Source organism: Dermochelys coriacea, chromosome 3 (genome assembly GCF_009764565.3).
Source record: "Dermochelys coriacea isolate rDerCor1 chromosome 3, rDerCor1.pri.v4, whole genome shotgun sequence".
NCBI classification, from domain to species: Eukaryota; Metazoa; Chordata; order Testudines; family Dermochelyidae; genus Dermochelys; species Dermochelys coriacea.
The window spans coordinates 147546911-147566179 of record NC_050070.1 but is presented as its reverse complement, the minus strand read 5'-3'; the positions used below and the strand labels follow the sequence as shown (position 1 = coordinate 147566179).

The 19269-nt window shown below is 45.0% G+C and overlaps 2 protein-coding genes across 16 annotated transcripts in view; both read left to right on the top strand.

The window, feature by feature from the left end:
* Positions 1-4036, top strand: part of LOC119853659 (sulfotransferase 6B1-like) — a 44568-nt gene extending 40532 nt beyond the window's left edge. The window contains exons 5-7 of the mRNA XM_043511530.1: positions 2387-2481; positions 3164-3324; positions 3910-4036. Coding sequence (XP_043367465.1) covers positions 2387-2481; positions 3164-3324; positions 3910-4036 — 383 coding nt within the window. The remainder of the gene's footprint in view (positions 1-2386; positions 2482-3163; positions 3325-3909) is intronic.
* Positions 4037-7550: 3514 nt separating this feature from the next.
* Positions 7551-19269, top strand: part of EIF2AK2 (eukaryotic translation initiation factor 2 alpha kinase 2) — a 57194-nt gene continuing 45475 nt past the window's right edge. For 10 of the 15 annotated variants that reach the window (XR_006280147.1, XR_006280150.1, XR_006280149.1 and 7 more), the window contains exons 1-2: positions 7878-8291; positions 16446-16578. Coding sequence is in view for 7 of the 15 variants with exons in the window: in XM_043511523.1 (XP_043367458.1) it covers positions 8006-8291; positions 16446-16578 (419 nt within the window). In the remaining 8 variants the exon portion in view is untranslated. Of the gene's footprint in view, positions 8292-16445; positions 16579-19269 lie in introns of all 15 variants that reach the window. The other 5 variants (XR_006280153.1, XM_043511525.1, XM_043511520.1 and 2 more) reach the window with 4 other exon arrangements.

Here is a 19269-nt window from a genome sequence, read left to right as displayed (position 1 = left end):
GAAGTCAGTCAGTTGTTCTGTTCCCTACATTGCAGGATTGAGGCTTCATTTTCCAAATTTCAGTTCCTGTAAGACCTGATTTATTTATTTTTTTTAATGCAGGACCCTTGAGATCAAAGGTTACCTTAAATATCCAGGACTCATGTGCCTTTGTTGTTTTAAAAGGTATTGGTGGTATTTTGAAATCCAAAAGATGCAGCTGTATCCTATTACCACTTCCAAATGTCAGCTCCTGGGATGAGTTCTTTCAGATGTTCATGAGTGGAGAAGGTACAGTTATTAAATCTTTGCTATATTTCTCAGTGGTGTTTATAAACACTCTAGTTCAATGTTCTCAACTCTTCTTTGGTCTGCAGTCCAAAAAGGGAATCTATGATCATCATGTTAAAATTAATCCCAAATGGATTCAAACTAATGATTTGGGTGGAGAACCTGGTGCTAAGGAATTGAAGGTGCTTCTCCCTTGGCCAACCCTGGCAGAGTCCGCAGCACTGGAAACATTGGTGTGGAGCCATTCGAATAATCACGCTGATACATTATACAGGGGTTCTACTTCATCTGCAACTTTACTCTCCCTCCAGAAGGCACCTCCTCCTTGTGATTTCACATCTTAACAACTAGATTCGTGAATCTCTCCCCTTGTTCTCAGCTCCCTTTTTCTCATTCTTTCATCTGAGCAGGTGTAGACTATGTTTACACTGTGAGCTAGGGGTGTGATTCCCCTTCTCATGTACACTTAGTAATTCATGCTAGCCCTCATGACGTTAGTGTGAGTATAAATAGCAGTATTGCTGCGGTAGCACGGGTAACAGCAGCAGGGGCACGGCTAAGCTGTGAAGAGTATATACTACCTTGCTAGTTAGGCTTATACTAGCATGATGAGAGGTAGCACAAGCATACATGAGCAGGGGACTAAGACAGTGTAAACATAACCCTAGAGACACTCAAAATAAAGGTTTGGAGTAAATTTTCAGAAGTACCTAAGTGACTTAGGTTCCTAACTCCCATTGTCTTCCAATTAGACTTACGCTTCTAAGGGCCAGATTTTAAAAAGTTTTTAAGCACCTAAAAATGCAGTTAGATGCCTAGTGTGGTTTTCAAGAACTGACGAGGTGCCTAACTCCTACTGAATTTAAACAATTTTGAAAATTGCACTAGACATATTTAGATGCCTAAATACATTTAAATAGCTGATCCTAAATGTTGTTACTTTTGAAAATGGGACTTAGGCTTCTAACTCTCTTAGGTGCACCCCAGAACTTAGACCCTTTATCTATTTATAGTTGTGCAGAGGTTGGAACTACAATCAAAATAGATAAACCCCCTTTTCTAAACTGAAGAACTCCATTTTTTATTCTATCATCTCTCAATTTCAAAGAGAGTTCACCCTGTATGGACAGTCATGAGCAGCAAATTTCCTGTCAGGTGAGGGAGCTTCATAGCAATCAGGCTCAAACAGACCCAATGAAAACAACAGTGAAAGCAACCCTGCATTTCAATTGATGCTGTCCTGGGGGAGGAGGAGGGAAGAGAATGAAAAAATGGCATTGTAGATTCCGTGTGTGTGACTCAATTGCTTCCAGATCAAAGGTGCTAGGTTTACAAACAAACAATGTTTTATGTAATTGCCAGCCCCTCAAATTCCATCTGAGATTTGTTAATCAGGCTGGGCTCTTTCCTTCTGTAGCATCATCACTAACAATAATTAAGGCTGTGAGTTTGTCATGGAGGTCACAGATGCTGTGACTTTCCGTGACTTTTGCAGTGGCTGGTGCGCATGGCTCGGGGCAGCTCAAGCAGCCCTTGAGCCTGTCACACCGGCTGCTACTGGGACAGTCTTGGGTCACTGGCCCCCCACAGCAGCAGCAGCATTTGGGTGTGGGAAGGCACAGGGAGTTGGGGCATGTGATGGAGTGAGGCAGGCTCTGAGCAGCACTTACTTTCGGGGCTCCATGGAAGTGGCGACATTCCCCTTGTTCAGCTCCTAGGTAGAAGTGTGGCCAGGCAGCTTTGCATGCTGCCTCCACCTGCAGGCACCGCCTCCGCAGCTCCCATTGGCCACGGTTAGACAATACAGGTACTCTCTGAATATACATACACTCTTGTTTTAGTAATGTAATTTGTTGTATACTTGCCATCTAGAATCTTGATGTATGGATTTATTCTGAAAAATATTTGTAAGGAGAAAGTGAAAAGTCAAGTCTGGAGTGAATGACTTCTAACAATCCATTTCATAAATGAAGTATGAAGAGGCAGTTGAAGGATTAAAAAATCTAAGATCTCCAGGACTCTATATGAAGTTAGCCTGTACATTTCATCTCAGGGGTAATTTAAATATACTTTAAATTATGTTCTTTTAAAATCTATCTCCTGTATTTCATTTCAGTCACCTGGACTTCATATTTTGACCATGCTCTTTCCTGGAACAAACACATGGATGAAGAGAATATCATGATCATCACATATGAAGAAATGAAAGAGGTGAATTTTTGTTGAAATTAGATATGGGAAAAACCTGTTCGTATACAGAATTGTTCCCTTCAGTACATTCACAAGTATCTTGTCCAGTCCAGTTTTCACTTTGTACCAGGCAAAACTTTATTGTGCATTTCAAAGGCTAGGAGAAGGCAGGCATACGATATAGCAGCCCTTTTCTCCCACTGGTTACTAGTTTTTCTATCTGCAGCCCACCTTCATTCGCAAGCAAGAAAGCCCTGATCCTCCTTAGACATGTGCGTGTGAGTAGTTCCATTTGCTTCAATGAGACTATTCACATGCTGAAAGTTAAGCATGTGCACATTTGCAGGATGAGGGCCTTAAATTTTGAGGTGCAGGTAATACCCATGTTTGTACAGAACAATACTAATTGATGCTGCTAGATAAATGTAATCAGTAGAAATAAATACTAAGAGAGAAATGCAAAAGACAGAAAGTATTAACACATTTCCATTTGGGGAAAGGAGAGAGACACCAAAATCTTATCTAAAGTAACCACCTGTTTTGGCAACCTCTTTCTGCTAAACTTAATATACTCCTCTAATGTTCTGTCCTGTGTATGGATGAGGATAAAATCTACTACATTCATTTGACAAAAGAGAAGAGGAAATTGTCAGGGGTATTTTCTTTTACTCATATATAACTCCAGCAAATTCTCATTTTTCAGAACTTTCATGGAGAAGTGAAACAAATAGCTGAATTTTTGGGGTTCTCTCTGCCTGATGAGAAGATTCAGTCTATTGCAGAGAATTCCACCTTTCAATCAATGAGCAGCAAATCCCAAGAAACACATGGCAAATTTGCTCCCATGCTTTTCAGAAAAGGTACATTTATACAGAGTGATAATAGTCATTTCAAGGCTTAGAACAGCTAACCAAATTGGTCATGTTTCAGAGTAGCAGCCGTGTTAGTCTGTATTCGCAAAAAGAAAAGGAGTACTTGTGGTACCTTAGAGACTAACAAATTTATTTGAGCATAAGCTTTCGTGAGCTACAGCTCACTTCATCGGATGCATTCCATCAAATTGGACATGAGAGCGAATTAACATTTAAAAGCATATACCTCTTGTGGCCTCTGTGCTTAATTTATTTAATTCATAGCTGATGATGAATTTTCACCTTTAGAAAATGGACATCCATAAGCAACTGATCAACCAGACACTTTCTGTTCTGTCAAAATATTAGCTCTCTATTTTCAAGGGTGTTTACATCTATACCTATAAAACTTACTGCAAGGCTTTTTCTTTAACCTTTAACTGGAATTACCCCATCCACATTCATACAAGCTTCAAGCCTTTTGTGAGTTTGAAATTTGGCAATAAGCTCAGTCATTCCGGCTGTTTGTGTCAGCATTTCAGTGTTACGTACCTGATCTGTGATGTTATAGTTTATTTCATTGTTCTTTTGCAGGTGATGTTGGAGATTGGAAGAATCTCTTCACTGAAGCTCAGAGCCAGGAAATGGATGCCAAATTTAAAGAGTGTTTAGCTGGAACTAAACTGGGAGCAAAGCTAAAATATGATAAATACTGCAAATACTAAATCTTAACTTCATTCTAATGCTACATCATCACCTATTTCACTACCTTTCACATTTGAGAATGCATAGATTAAAATAATTTAGACTTTCACACATGGAATTGCAAAATAAAGAAATCATGAGAACCTAGTAAATAATGGGCCAAATTCTGCTCTTGGGACTATATAGATGTAGCAGAAGAATTTGGCTGAACACATAAAACATATGAATAGTATACAAAGTTTCTGTGCCTATTTGAGATTATATTTTTTCTTGATCTGCCATTAATTCAAATTGAGCTCTACTCCAGATCCAAACTTTCTGAAAGCTCAGGGTGTTAAACTCCCTGGGCTTTTCTTTAAGCTCATCTATCAGCTTCAGTAGTTGATTTAGTCCTTTAGTCCTATGTTTTCTGCTGCCTTGTATAAAATTGCTTTAGAGTTCATTGATTTGTGCTGCTGGCTAATTTTCATCCTGGCAAAAGGTTAAAGGAGAGCTCCGCCAGGTTCTGTACTAGGTCTAGTGCTGTTTAATACAATTATTAATGATAAAGAAAGGGGGGGGGTGAATAATGAGGTAGCAAAAGTTGCCAATTGAAGTAAAGTGTTGATGTTAGTCAAGACAAGAGAGGACTGTGAGGAACTTCAAGAGATCTCAACAAGCTAGGTGAATGGGTAAGCAGATGTTTTTCTCCCACCTGCTAGGGAGAAAAACCTCTAGTTACCCCTATCCATCTTAGATGTTGGAACATAATCATGCAGTCGTTTTTAAAAGGCAATTCCATGTCTGTCGATAGAAGGCCCTGGTGTACCTGATGGACGCTTCTGCGGTTATAGGGACAGTTATGGAGTCACCTCGTTCTGAAGAGGGCACTGTGCACAATACTTTAGCTGTTAAGCGATGTGAATGAGAGAGGGCTGGGTATAAAAATAGTGCTGAGATAAACATTCATCAGATAAAAATACTGAGTGGAAGCCCCATGTAGGAAGCACATCGAGCAGTGAAGAAAGGGGGGAAAAAAGCATTTCCAGCCATTCTTGAGGTACTCTCTTTCAAGGGTGATGGGAGTGTGGTGGCACCCACTGGCTTGAAGTGGTTTCCATCATATATGGGGTTTACAGTTTTGTTCAATGGCTTTCAGCACTTCCACTATATAAATTGTTCCAGAGCCACTGCTCTCTTATTGAAGGGTCCCTGAGGAGTTACGCCAGGGATCGGCAACCTTCAGCACGCAGCCCATCAGGGTAATCTGATTGTGGGCTCTGAGGCATTTTATTTACGTTGACCGTCCGCAGGCACAGCCATTCACAGCTCCCAATGGCCACAGTTCCCAGCCAATGGGAGCTGCAGGAAGTGGCAGCCAGCACGTACCTGTGGCCCGCTGCTTCCCGCAGCTCCCATTAGCCTGGAACGGCAAATCACAGCCACTGGGAGCTGCGGGGGGCCGTGCCTGTGAACGGGCAACGTAAACAAAATGTCTCATGGCTGCCAGCGGATTACCATGATGGACTGCGTGCTGACGGTTACTAACTCCTGAGTTATATGAGTATATTAGCAACGGTTTGTCATCTCTGTGTGGTGGAGGCAGTGACGTTTGCCTGTGTACCATTACCCTCTGCTGGACAGAAACAGAACTAGTGTGTGTGGCGTTACTGCTAGTTTCTCAAAGTTCTTAAACCAAATGTGTATCAGAGAACTCTAAAATGTGCAACAATGAGCCAGACTTAACAGCATTCTTTCTTCTTCTTTTCCTGGTGGATGGAGGGCAGGAGCTGCTATATTCATCTATAATTGATATAATGGTATTTTGAGGCCCTAAAATCCATGAATTAGCTCATTATACCACTCCAATGATATCTTGTAACATGTTTAGGGCATTAAGTTACAGTACCTGTAAGGCTGATTTCATTATTTCCCTGCCTCAGATTACTAAATCAATAGGAGTTTCTAGGTCTTTACCTTAATTTACACTGTTTTCAGAGTAGCAGCTGTATTAGTCTGTATCCGCAAAAAAGAAAAGGAGCTTATTTGAGCATAAGCTTTCGTGAGCTACCGTGATTTCATGATGCATCCGATGAAGTGAGCTGTAGCTCACGAAAGCTTATGCTCAAATATATTTGTTAGTCTCTAAGGTGCCACAAGTACTCCTTTTCTTTTTGCGAATACAGACTAACACGGCTGCTACTCTGAAACCCGTATAGAAACTGAGGTACTTTTGCCTGTTTGCAAAGGACTGTACATATCTCTGATGGAAATGTAAAAATCCTTATTCCTGTAGCCCAAGGTCCAGTATGCTTTAACAGCAGACATGGAAACTACAAATGTGGAATGCTGGGAGAACCTCCTGGTTCCCCCAGGATATATCCTCTGCCATTGCAGCAGGAAATTTCAGCACTGACTGAAGCTGGAAGCAGGAGGCAGGCAAGCAGAGAGGAGGCTGCTGGACTGTAATCCTGTTCTCTGTTTATTTACTAAACGTTTGTTCTCAGTGGTTTGTCTGAGTGGGTCTGGTCTGAGGTGAATACACATTGACACACAACACAGAGCATATAGAGGAACCCCAAGCCCAAAGTTTTACAAAGTTGTGTAAAAAAACACAAGGTAGACTTACCCTATCTTGAACAACCTCACACTGAGCCAGTGGACAGGAGGGGGGCTATACTTCCATAACCAAACTCCAATAATGTGATTATATGCATAGACCCTTCCTATCCATGTGGTACAAATGTTGTGTTTGATTTAGAATAGGCAGGTTTAATCTTAAGGGATTCATCTCCTAAACACACGCTGTAGATGGGAGGCATATTTCACAGTATTTTGAGAATCTGTTGCTCCTGGCTGTTGAGCTCCTCTATTCTGAACACCTCTCCTGGTCACCAGTTTTACTGGCTTTAGCCAACTTTCTCCTCCCTTACTCCTTAAGTATGGTCAAATCATGGCAACTGTAGTGTTTGATTAATTTCACAATATTTGTCAAATAATTGTATTGATTAACACATTTTATAGAATCAACCAACTCACAAGCTGGCCAAAAACTACCCAGGGAAAATATTAGGCTAATGCTGATGGAATGCATTAGAGATAGTCATTGGCTAGAAATGCATCCGATGAAGTGAGCTGTAGCTCACGAAAGCTTATGCTCAAATAAATTTGTTAGTCTCTAAGGTACCACAAGTACTCCTTTTCTTTTTGCGAATACAGACTAACACGGCTGCTACTCTGAAACCTGTCATTGGCTAGAGTTAGGTGGCTCCACACCTAGTGTGCTGGCTTTGGGATCACATTCTAAGATGCCCATCTCTCCCCATTCATTAGAGAGGAGCTAGGTTTTGTGGGTTTTGTGGATCCTAGTGTTGTTCCTGTGATTTTGTAAGAGCCTAGCTCCCTTTTGCACAGCTGGGCCCTGTTTTTTTCTTTTCTTTATAATATTGTCAGATTCTCAATCCACTGCAGGTTCAAGAAAGCCAGTAATATCTCTAATCTTGTAGGTGGCTGTGTATTGACTCTCTTTGATGCTGTGCAGTTGAAACCTATATGCTTTATACTGTCAGCATTCCCCTCCCCCGAAGAAAGGGAAACAGTGGAAAGGGGGAATGGACTCGCTTGCGCATCTGCACGTAGGAGGGCAACTTAGCTAGAAGGGCCCATGTCACAGGGTGTCCGGCCCCTTTCAAGGACGATGGGGCCAGCTGCACCTAAGCTGTAATTAACTGCATCTCTGCCTGAGCAGGCAGGGCAAATGGGGGCAGGGGTTAAGACGGCAACCCCCCGGGCCTCAGAAGAAAAAGGCCTAAAAGAGCAGAGGCAGGAGCAGGGCCCGCAGAGCAGCGGAGCGGAGTCGGAGCAGTGGCTGGTTGCGCAGGAGGAGCAGGCGGCTGAACTGAGGCTCAGGCCCGGGGAGGGGGAACAAGAGGAACCCCGGGCTCCGGCAGAGGCTCCCCGCAGCCGCCGGGGGAGGGGAGGGGAGGGGAAGGGAAGGACCTGGCGGGGAAATGCTGGGTTTGGGCTTCCTCCTGCGGCCCCTCCGGGGCAGCCCCAGCCCCAGCCCCCCGGCTATCCCCGGCCGCTCGGCTCCGCTCCCGGGCCCCGCGGAAGAGGCGGGCCCCGGCAGGCGGCGCCTCCTTTCGGTTTCGATTCCGGAGCCGCTCCCGGGGCGGAGCGCGGCGGCTGCGGGGGCCGGGGGAAGTCGCTGCAAGGAAACGAAACTGAGGCCAAGGCGGCCGAGTGCGGAGCCGCCGTCGCTGTTCCGCCGCTCTCCGAGCCGCCCCCAGCCACGCGGTGAGTGCGGGCCTCGCGGGGGTCCGGGGTAGAGGCCGGAGCTGTGGGGCAAGCGCAGAGCGGAGGCTGGGATTTGGGGGGCGAGCCATTAGTACAGACTATAGAGGTTGACGGGGGGGGGGGAGGGGGGTAAAGGGTTGGATGGAGGAGATGAGCTGGGGTGCCCTGGCTCTGGCTATTTTCTGCTTCCTCGAGACCCCTCGCTAGGCTGCGGAGGGTGAATTGGGAGAGGCTGGGGGTTGCCCCACACAGCCCGGCTTGGGCTAATGAAGACCTGGGCTCCTATGCCAAGGTGTTAAAACGAGCATGGGTGTTTCTAGCTCTGGAAACTGAACTAGGAGCAGTGCTGGGGACTGCGGGTATTCTTGGAAAGCCACCAGTGACTTCTGCTCCTCTTACAGGTGCAAAGTAAGCGTCTCAGTATAGGTGGTCAGCAGTCTCTAAGTCAGGGGTCTCAAACTCAGTTTTTCTTAGGGCCAGTACCAGTCCTCAAATCCTCCCAGGGGACCAATAATGTCACTCCTGCAGCCCAGAACCCGCCCCCCAAAACTCTGCCCCCCCCAAGCTCTGGGGGGAAGTTTGGGTGAGGGAGGAGGTCTGCGGTAGGGGATTGGGGGTGCAGGCTCAGGGAGGGAAGGATAGTTCAGTGGTTTGAGCATTGGCCTGCTAAACCCAGGGTTGTGAGTTCAATCCTTGAGGGGGCCATTTAGGGATCTGGGGCACAAATTGGGGATGGGCCCTGCTTTGAGCAGGGGGTTGGACTAGATGACCTCCTGAGGGTCCCTTCCAACCCTGATATTCTATGATGCAGAATGGGTGAGAGGTTGGGCTCTTGGAGGGAGTTTGGGTTGGGGAGGGGGGTCTGGGATGGAGTTCGGGTGCTGGGTGCAGGCTCTGGGCAGGGGTGGGGTTGCAGGCTCAAGGGGGGGGAGGCATGCAGGCTCTGGGAGGGAGTTTGGGGGCAGGGGGCTGTATGTGGGGTGGGGGTGCAGGCTCTGGGAGGGGAATGGGGAGTGCTGCACATACTTGGGACTCCAAGGCGGGGCAGAGCGGGGGGCCTCTGTGCATTGCTGCCCCCAGGCACCACCCCCGCAGCTTCCCATTGGTTGCAGGGGCACTCGGGATGGGGGCAGCGCACGGAGGCATAGGGCGGGGCTGGCAGACACCTGGAGCAAGCAGGCAGAGCCGCTCAGCCCCCCTGTGCTGCTGGTGGTGGGCGGGGCCCTGGGCTGGGCCAAGGGAGAGACCTGGCCCCAAAACTGCTAGAGCCCCATGGGCCACATTGGGGAGGTTCTCAGGCCACAGATGGCCTGCGGGCTGGGAGTTTGAGACCCCTGCTCTAAGTAGATGGCAATGTAGCTATTCCTTTTGGAAGTGTGACACTTGTGTGTGGGCAGGGGAGGTTATGCTTATGATCCATATCTCTGAAATACAGACCACTAGGGACCCAATCACAACAATGGATTTGAAGTCCCACTGTTGCAAAATTTTTATATTACAAAACAAGTGCTACAAGAGAGTGTAGGGAGGGAGAAAATCATCTGGATATATTCTTATACAGCTGTATTAATGCCACGCACCACTGCAGCATTTCTGGCATGTTGAAATTCAGAGAGAAAGATGTTAATTGCATTCCCAGTAGTAGTGAATCCTTCTGCTTCCTTACCTCTGTGTCAGAAAGGAAACAAATAAAATACTAATACAAGTTCATATAAGTAATCAAAAGAGTTGAGATATCGTTTTCCCTGCTGCTGTTCCTAGTGCTCTCAGATTGTTGGACTTCCAAAGTTTAAATTTTCCTTTCTAAAATCATATGGCTTTAAAGGGAGATTTTAATTTTAAGGATGGTGACTTCCTTTTCTCTTTTTAGTGCAGTTCTTTATCTCTTTCTCTGTTTGTACATTAGGGTCCAGATTCTAGAAGAGATTTAGTAGGGCTATCAATTAATTGCAATTAACTCACACAATTAACTCAAAACACAATTAAAACTGTGATTAATTGCAATTAATTTTAATAGCACTGTAAAACAAAATAATTAAATTGGTATTCAATATGTTTGGATAAACTGATTTTAATTAAAACAGAATACAAAGTGTACAGTGCTCACTTCATATTATTTTTACAACAAATATTTGCACTGTAAAAAAGAAAGAAATAGTATTTTTCAATTCACCTCATACAAGTACTGCAGTGCAATCTCTTCATTGTGAAAGTGCAATTTACAAATGTAGATTGTTGTTGTTGTTACATAACTGCACTCAAAAACAAAACAATGTAAAACTTTAGAGCTGGGGGGGCAAACTACGGCCTGTGGGCCGGAACCGGCCCGTCAGGGCTTTGGATCCGGCTCACGGGATTGCTACCCCTGTGGCGCCGCGGGCCCCGTGCTGCTCCCAGAAACGGCCGGCACCACGTTCCTGTGGCCCTTGGGGGGCAGAGGGCTCTGTGCGCTGCCCTTGCCTACAGGAACCACCCCCCGCAGCTCCCATTGGCCAGGAACAGGGAACTGCAGCCAATGGCAGCTTTGGGGGTGGTACCCGCTGGCAAGGGCAGTGTGCAGAGCCCTCTGACCCCCCTCCCCCAGAGGCCGCAGGGATGTGCTGCCAGCTGCTTCCGGGAGCGGTGCGGGGCCAGGGCAGGCAGGGAGCCTGCCCTGGCCCTGGTGCGCACTGCTGCCATCCCGGAGCCACTCCAGGTAAGCGGTGCCGGGCTGGAGCCTGCACCCCAGCCCCTTCCTGCACCCCCAATCCCCTGGCCTGAGCCTCCTAACTCCCTACTCTGAGCCCCCTGCCGCACCCCACCCTGCACCCCAACTCCCTACCCCGAGTCCCCTCCTGCACCCCAACCTCCTGTCCTGAACCCCCTCGTGCACCCTGCACCCCTCCAGCACCCCAACCCCTTGCCCTGAGTCCCTTCCTGCACACCACACCCCCTTCCACATCCCTCACTCCCTCTCGCACCCCAACCTCCTTTCCCAGCCCTACATTCATGGCCCTGCGTGCAATTTTTTTTTTGTGGCCCTTGGGCCAAAAAATTTCCCCTCCTCTTCTTTATAGCCTACATGTCCACTCAATCCTGCTTCTTGTTCAATCAATTGCTAAGACAAACAAGTTTTTGTTTACAGGAGATAATGCTGCCCACTTCTTACTTTCAGGTGACATTGTAAATGAGAATTCCCACGCCACTGTTGTGGCGGCATTGCAAGGTATATACGTGCCAGATACGCAACATTTGTATGTCCCTTCATGCTTGTACCATCATTCCAGAGGACATGCTTCCATGCTGACCATGGGTTCTGCTCGATAATGATCCAAAGCAGCGCAGACCGACGCACATTCATGTTCATCATCTGAGTCAGATGCTATCAACAGAAGGTTGATTTTCTTTGTTGGTGGTTCGGGTTCTGTAGTTTCCATTTTGGAGTATTGCTCTTTTAAGACTTCTGACAGCATGTTCCACACCTTGTCCCTCTCAGATTTTGGAAGGCACTTCAGATTCTTAAACCTTGGGTCAAGTGCTGTAGCTATCTTTAAAAAAATCTCATATTGGTACCTTCTTTGCATTTTGTCAAATGTGCAATGAAAGTGTTTTTAAGTCGAACAACATATGCTGGTTTGTCATCCGAGACTGCCATAACATGAAATATATGGCAGAAAGCAGGTAAAACCACGGAGCAGGAGACATACAATTCTCTTCCAAGGAGTTCAGTAAGAAATTTAATTAATGCATTATTTTTTTTAACAAGCGTTATCAGCATGGAAGCATGTCCTCTGGAATAGTGGTCAAAGCATGATGGAGCATATGAATGTTTAGCATATCTGGCACGTAAATACTTAGCACTTTTCTAGCCAGCGTTGCAATGCAAACATCTGTTCTCACTTTCAGATGACATTGCAAACAAGAAACGGGCAGCTTTATCTCCAGTTTATATAAACAAACTCGCTTGTCTTAGCGATTAGCTGAACAAGAAGTAGGACAGAGAGAGCCTACAAGTTCAAAAGTTTTACATTGTTTTGTTTTTGATAGCAGTTATGTAACAAAAAAAATAATTCTACATTTGTAAGGTGCACTTTCACAATGAAGAGATTGCACTACAGTACTTGTATGAGGTAAATTGAAAAATAAAATCTTTTTTTACAGTGCAAATATTTAATCAAAAATAATATGAAGTGAGCACTGTACACTTTATTCTGGGTTGTAACTGAAATCCGTATACTCGAAAATGTAGAAAACATCCACAAATATTAAAATAAATGGTATTCTATTATGTTTTAATGGTACAATTAAAACTGACAGGTTTCAGAGTAGCAGCCATGTTGGTCTGTATTCGTAAAAAGAAAAGGAGTACTTGTGGCACCTTAAGACTAACAAATTTATTTGAGCATAAGCTTTCATGAGCTACAGCTCACTTCATCGGATGCATTTGGTGGAAAATACAGTGGGGAGATTTATATACACACACAGAGAACATGAAACAATGGGTTTATCATACACACTGTAAGGAGAGTGATCACTTAAGATAAGCCATCACCGGCAGCAGGGAGGGAAAAAGGAGGAAAACCTTTCATAGTGACAAGCAAGGTGGGCTATTTCCAGCAGTTAACAAGAACATCTGAGGAACGGTGGGGGGTGGGGGGGGAGAAATACCATGGGGAAATAGTTTTACTTTGTGTAATGACTCATCCACTCCCAGTCTCTATTCAAGCCTAAGTTAATTGTATCCAGTTTGCAAATTAATTTCAGTTCAGCAGTCTCTTGCTGGAGTCTGTTTTTGAAGCTTTTTTTGTTGAAGGATAGCCACTCTCAGGTCTGTAATCGAGTGACCGGAGAGACTGAAGTGTTCTCCGACTGGTTTTTGAATGTTATAATTCTTGATGTCTGATTTGTGTCCGTCTATTCTTTTACGTAGAGACTGTCCAGTTTGACCAATGTACATGGCACAGGGGCATTGCTGGCACATTACCCTCTGATCCTACTGAGGGTTACCAAAAGAAACTACAGCATTTGCTCAAGAAACTCCCTGAAAAAGCACAAGAACAAATCCGCACAGACACCCCTGGAACCCCGACCTGGGGTATTCTATCTCCTACCCAAGATCCATAAACCTGGGAATCCTGGATGCCCCATCATCTCAGACATTGGCACCCTGACAGCAGGATTGTCTGGCTATGTAGACTCCCTCCTCAGGCCCTATGTTACCAGCACTCCCAGCTATCTTCGAGATACCACTGACTTCCTTAGGAAACTACAATCCATTGGTGATCTTCCTAAAAACACCATCCTGGCAACTATGGATGTAGAAGCCCTCTACACCAACATTCCACACAAAGATGGACTACAAGCCGTCAGGAACAGGATCCCCGATACTGTCACAGCTAACCTGGTGGCTGAACTTTGTGACTTTGTCCTCACCCATAACTCTTTCACATTTGGGGACAATGTATACCTTCAAATCAGCGGCACAGCTATGGGTACCCGCATGGCCCCACAGTATGCCAACATTTTTATGGCTGACTTAGAACAACGCTTCCTCAGCTCTCGTCCTCTAATGCCCCTACTCTACTTGCGCTACATTGATGACATCGTCATCTGGACCTATGGAAAAGAAGCCCTTGAGGAATTCCACCATGATTTCAACAATTTCCATCCCACCATCAATCTCAGCCTGGACCAGTCCACACAAGAGATCCACTTCCTGGACACTACGGTGCTAATAAGTGATGGTCACATAAACACCACCCTATATCGGAAACCTGCTGACTGCTATTCCTACCTACATGCCTTTAGCTTTCATCACACCACACGATCCATTGTCTACAGCCAAGCTCTACGATATAACCGCATTTGCTCCAACCCCTCAGACAGAGACAAACATCTACAAGATCTCTATCATGTATTCTTACAACTACAATACCCACCTGCTGAAGTGAAGATACAGATTGACAGAGCCAGAAGAGTACCCAGAAGTCACCTACTACAGGACAGGCCCAACAAAGAAAATAACAGAACGCCACTAGCCATCACCTTCAGCCCCCAACTAAAACCTCTCCAATGCATCATCAAGGATCTACAACCTATCCTGAAGGACGACCCATCACTTTCACGGATCTTGGGAGACAGGCCAGTCCTTGCTTACAGACAGCCCCCCAATCTGAAGCAAATACTCACCAGCAACCACACACCACACAACAGAACCACTAACCCAGGAACCTATCCTTGCAACAAAGCCCGTTGCCAACTGTGTTCACATATCTGTTCAGGGAACACCATCATAGGGCCTAATCACATCAGCCACACTATCAGAGGCTTGTTCACCTGCCCATCTACCAATGTGATGTATGCCGCCATGTGTTAGTAATGCCCCTCTGCCATGTACATTGGTCAAACTGGACAGTCTCTACGTAAAAGAATAAATGGACACAAATCAGACGTCAAGAATTATAACATTCAAAAACCAGTCGGAGAACACTTCAATCTCTCCGGTCACTCGATTACAGACCTGAGAGTGGCTATCCTTCAACAAAAAAAACTTCAAAAACAGACTCCAGCGAGAGACTGCTGAATTGAAATTAATTTGCAAACTGGATATAATTTCCTTAGGCTTGAATAGAGACTGGGAATGTATGAGTCATTACACAAAGTAAAACTATTTCCCCATGTTATTTCTCCCCCCTACCCCACCTCCCACTGTTCCTCAGACGTTCTTGTTAACTGCTGGAAATGGCCCACCTTGCTTGTCACCATGAAAGGTTTTCCTCTTCTCCCCCCCCCCCCCCCCCCCCGCTCCTGGTGATGGCTCATCTTAAGTGATCACTCTTCTTACAGTGTGTATGGTAAAACCCATTGTTTCATGTTCTCTGTCTGTATATATACATCTCCCCACTGTATTTTCCACCGAATGCATCCGATGAAGTGAGCTGTAGCTCACGAAAGCTTATGCTCAAATAAATTTGTTAGTCTCTAAGGTGCCACAAGTATTCCTTTTAATTAAAACTGATTAATTGCAATTTTTTTAATTTTATGATAGCCCTAATATTTAGTCACCTAATTTCCATTGCAATCACTAGCAATTAGGAATCTTAAAGACCTTTGAGGATCTGGGCCTAATTGCTCAGTCCCATTCATTCTCCTGTATTAGTTATTATTCTGAGGAGTCACTGTCTCAAGTTTCCTTCCTAGAAGAGTCACTATGGCCTGAAAACCATCAGCTTGTGCCAGGATTTGTTCAAACCCTTCTCTTATTGACTGGCCCTGCCGTGGCAGAGTCTGCTTCATTTCTGCTTTCTGAAATGGCGCTGGTACCCCTCCTGATTCTTTTGAACGCGCACGTGTGTCGGGAGGGGGGGAATTTTGCTGCCTTGTTAATAAAGCTAGGCAATGATTGAATCTAGCTTTGGCTAACAAAAGTGAGAATTCTGTAGACTTTGTATCTGTTTTTTAGTTGCACTGTCAAAAGTCCTCAGAAGAAATACTAAAGCGTAACTTCTATTGTGGAAGCTAGGCTTCACCTCAATCTCCTTTTAACAAACAAATAATAAACACACACATTACACTTTTTATGCATTGTTTTGCTGGTTTTTCAGCTTTGAAGAGCCACTTGCTACTTTACTTTTGTTTAAAAAAATAATTTCTCGACAGTTCTACTGATTTGGGGATATATATGTGTTCAGATCTCTAAATCAGTTATTCCCATGCAAACTAATGTCTTCAAGAAACATTTGCAAGTCAACCACTCTCCTGTTTTATTGCAAAGGAACAATCTACTTTAACATATTGACATTTCAGTTTCGTATTCTGTAGCTGCAGGAGTAGATTTTACTTAATAACTACATTTATATTACACTAATGCCTGAGTAGGGTTATTTTGTACTAGATACTCCAAAAACATATGAAGATGTGGCCCTTGCCCTGAGTAGTGTTTTTAAATAATAACCTGCAAGCATTTAGATTCTACTACCAAGATGAACAATTCTCACATACAACCAATATTTTCTGGCAAAGCACACCTAGTAGTTCTCTGCATTTGTAAACATTTCCTTACTTTGCTCCAATGCCCTTGAACAATGTGGGCTGCCATCTTTGTTTGTGTTTTTATTCCCTAAGACAAACACTGAGAATGCAAGATTCTTTGTCAAAATTTCTTTCTCCTCACAGGTTGTGCCAAAATGGCAGAATATTGTGTTAAGCCAAAGTTGTACAAGGGTAAACTTCATGAATATTGTCAAAAGACTAAACTGCAACTTGAGTATAAGGATGTCAAAGTGGAAGGCCCTCCTCATGATCGTGTGTAAGTTCAGAGTGCATGCCGATAAATACTAAGACTTGTTTTATTGCGAGAATATGTAAAGTGCTGTGTAAGCACTGCAGCAGTGCTTAAGTGGTTATAGCTTGTAACTAGTCCTTGCGATAGCCCTAGAAATCGGTGAGTAGGAATATAACTTTTTGTTCTCAAGTGTGTGTGTGGGAGGAGATGGTATTTATTTTTACTGTGGTAGTGCTTATAGGCTGTAATCAAGGATCAGGGTACCACTGAGCTAAGCAGTGAACCTGCACACCTCAAAAAGTCAGTTCCTGCTGCAAATACCTTAAAATCTATGTAGGAGCTTATGTATTAGAGTCGTCATACAATATTGTCTTTGCATTTCTGCTGCACTGCAGATTTAAAAAGACTAAAAGTCTAGTAGCTCTCTTTATGAGCAGTTTTTGTAAAATTGTGGATATAAAGTCTCAGAACATGCATACTGACATTAGGAGCTTATAAGGAGTTGGCTAATGAACTCCTGTAACCTTTAGGCAAAATCTATTTTCTTCTCTCATTTCCATCTTTGCGTTTTTTTTCCCCCCGTGTTGTCCCCTGTGTGTGGAATAACTAGCAAAACTAAACATCCCATGTCCTTCCACTCTTCTCATTGAGATCCCTCTTAACCATTGACTTCTATAATGACCACCTGCACTAACACACATCATATTCTTTTATTTTTTTAAGCCTAACATTTCATCAGAGTACTAGAAAGTGAAATCGGAATAGCAAATATAAATCTCTAAAATAATTTCTCTAAGGCCTTGTCTACGCTATGAAGTTAGGTCGACATAAGCTGCCTTATGTCAACCTAATAATATCTGTCTCAACACTACTTCCCTTCTGCCAACATAATTCACTTGCTACATTGACTCAATGACTCCACCTCCACGAGAGGCATAATGCTTAATTCAACATAGTTAGGTCGATGTAGTGGCAATATAGACACTGTGCTGCTTATGGCAACCTAACTGGGCTCCAGGAGGTGTCCCACAATGCTCTGCTGTGACCGCTCTGGCCATCGTTTTCAACTCTGCTGCCCAGCAGCCAGGTATGCAGGAAACAGCCCCTCGCTTTTTAAAGGACAAGGAACTTTTGAATTTCCATTTCCTGTTTGTTTGGTGTGGAGTGCTTGCCTGCCTAGCTGATCATGATGGCACCACACTCTAAAAACGCTCCTACCTGGAATACATGGGAGGTGATGGATCTTCTGGGTCTGTGGGGAGAAGAGGCAGTGCAGGCATAGCTCCAATCTAGCCAAAGAAACGTAGACATATACAAGAAGATTGCTTGCTGCGTGGGGGAGAAGGGCTTCACTAGGGCCATGCAGCAGTGCCACGTGAAAATCAAGGAACTGTGACAGGCGTACCAGAAGGCAAGAGAGGTGAATGGTTGCTCTGGTTCAGCATCACAGACATGCTGCTTTTACAAGGAGCTGCATGCTATTCTCAGTGGAAATCCCACAGTGACCCCCCCCCCCCGCTCCCCTCCCAATCAGTGTGAACACATCTGAGAAGTCGGAGTCCCAGGCCACTGCAGGCAACGCTGAGGAGGAGTCTTTGATGAGGAGAATGGGAGACAGGCGAGCGGGCGATCCATTGTCCCAGAGAGCCAGGAGCTGTTTGTAACCCTGGAGCAGTCCAGCCAGTCCCAGCACAGCAACATGGCAGAGTGTGATGCCAGGGCAGAAACCTCTGCTGAGAATGCAATTCTAATTAATATTTTGGGGTCACATTCTTATATGCTTTTTTTTTTTAATTTAAAAAAATCAGTTGAGGTATAGTACCTATTTGCTTCCCAGTGGCCACACCAGCTTGGCAGAAGGTGCCCTGAGAAAAAGACTTTATACACAGGGATGGCCCGGGAGTCCTCCATAGAGATCTCCAGGAAACTTTCATGGAGGTACTCTGCAATCCAATGTAGAAGGTTTCTATGGACGGCTGCTTTATTTCTTCCACCGTAGTAGGATACTTTCCCACGCCACTCCAGTATGAATTCAACTGGCATCATTGCAGTACACGGCATAGCAACATAAGGACACTGTCTGTACCTGAATGCTTGGAGCAGCTGTTACCCTCAGGAGCGTGCTAACAGCTAGGGTCATCTAGGGGAGACAGTGGTCATTTTCAGTTGCTCAAACCTCAAACAATAGTGCCTGCGGGCACCCCAAGTGATTTTCCACCCCTTTCCCCATGCTTTACAAAACATGGCCATAGTTTGAGTGACGGGTCTCTATTGACCCCAGAAACTACAAGCCTCAGGCGCCAGAGAGCAGCAGCGGCAATGGAGAGGGAAGGAAAATGTGGTGGCCTCATGCCACTGCAAGCCCTCCCTCAGCATCGCTTCTGCAAAGGTTTGCAGTTTGGGAGGGGGGAATGCTGGTCCTCGACCTGCAGACAGCGTTGATGTTACAAAGAGGAGGTAGCATGGCCCCCTGGCCAGCTCCAATACCGCTGCGGGTTGCCCACCCAATGCTGCTGACAGTCCGGTGCTCATGCCACTGGGTCGTAACTCACCATGACTGGGACAGCAAACTGGTTCAATGAATGCCTTGCAGAAATGAAAATGTTCTGCTTTACACTTGCGTGGATTCAGGGGAGTGATTTTTATATAGCATCTCTGTGCTAGACCTTAGGTCTGCACTGACAGTGGTTCCTTTGTGCTTTGCATTGTTTACAG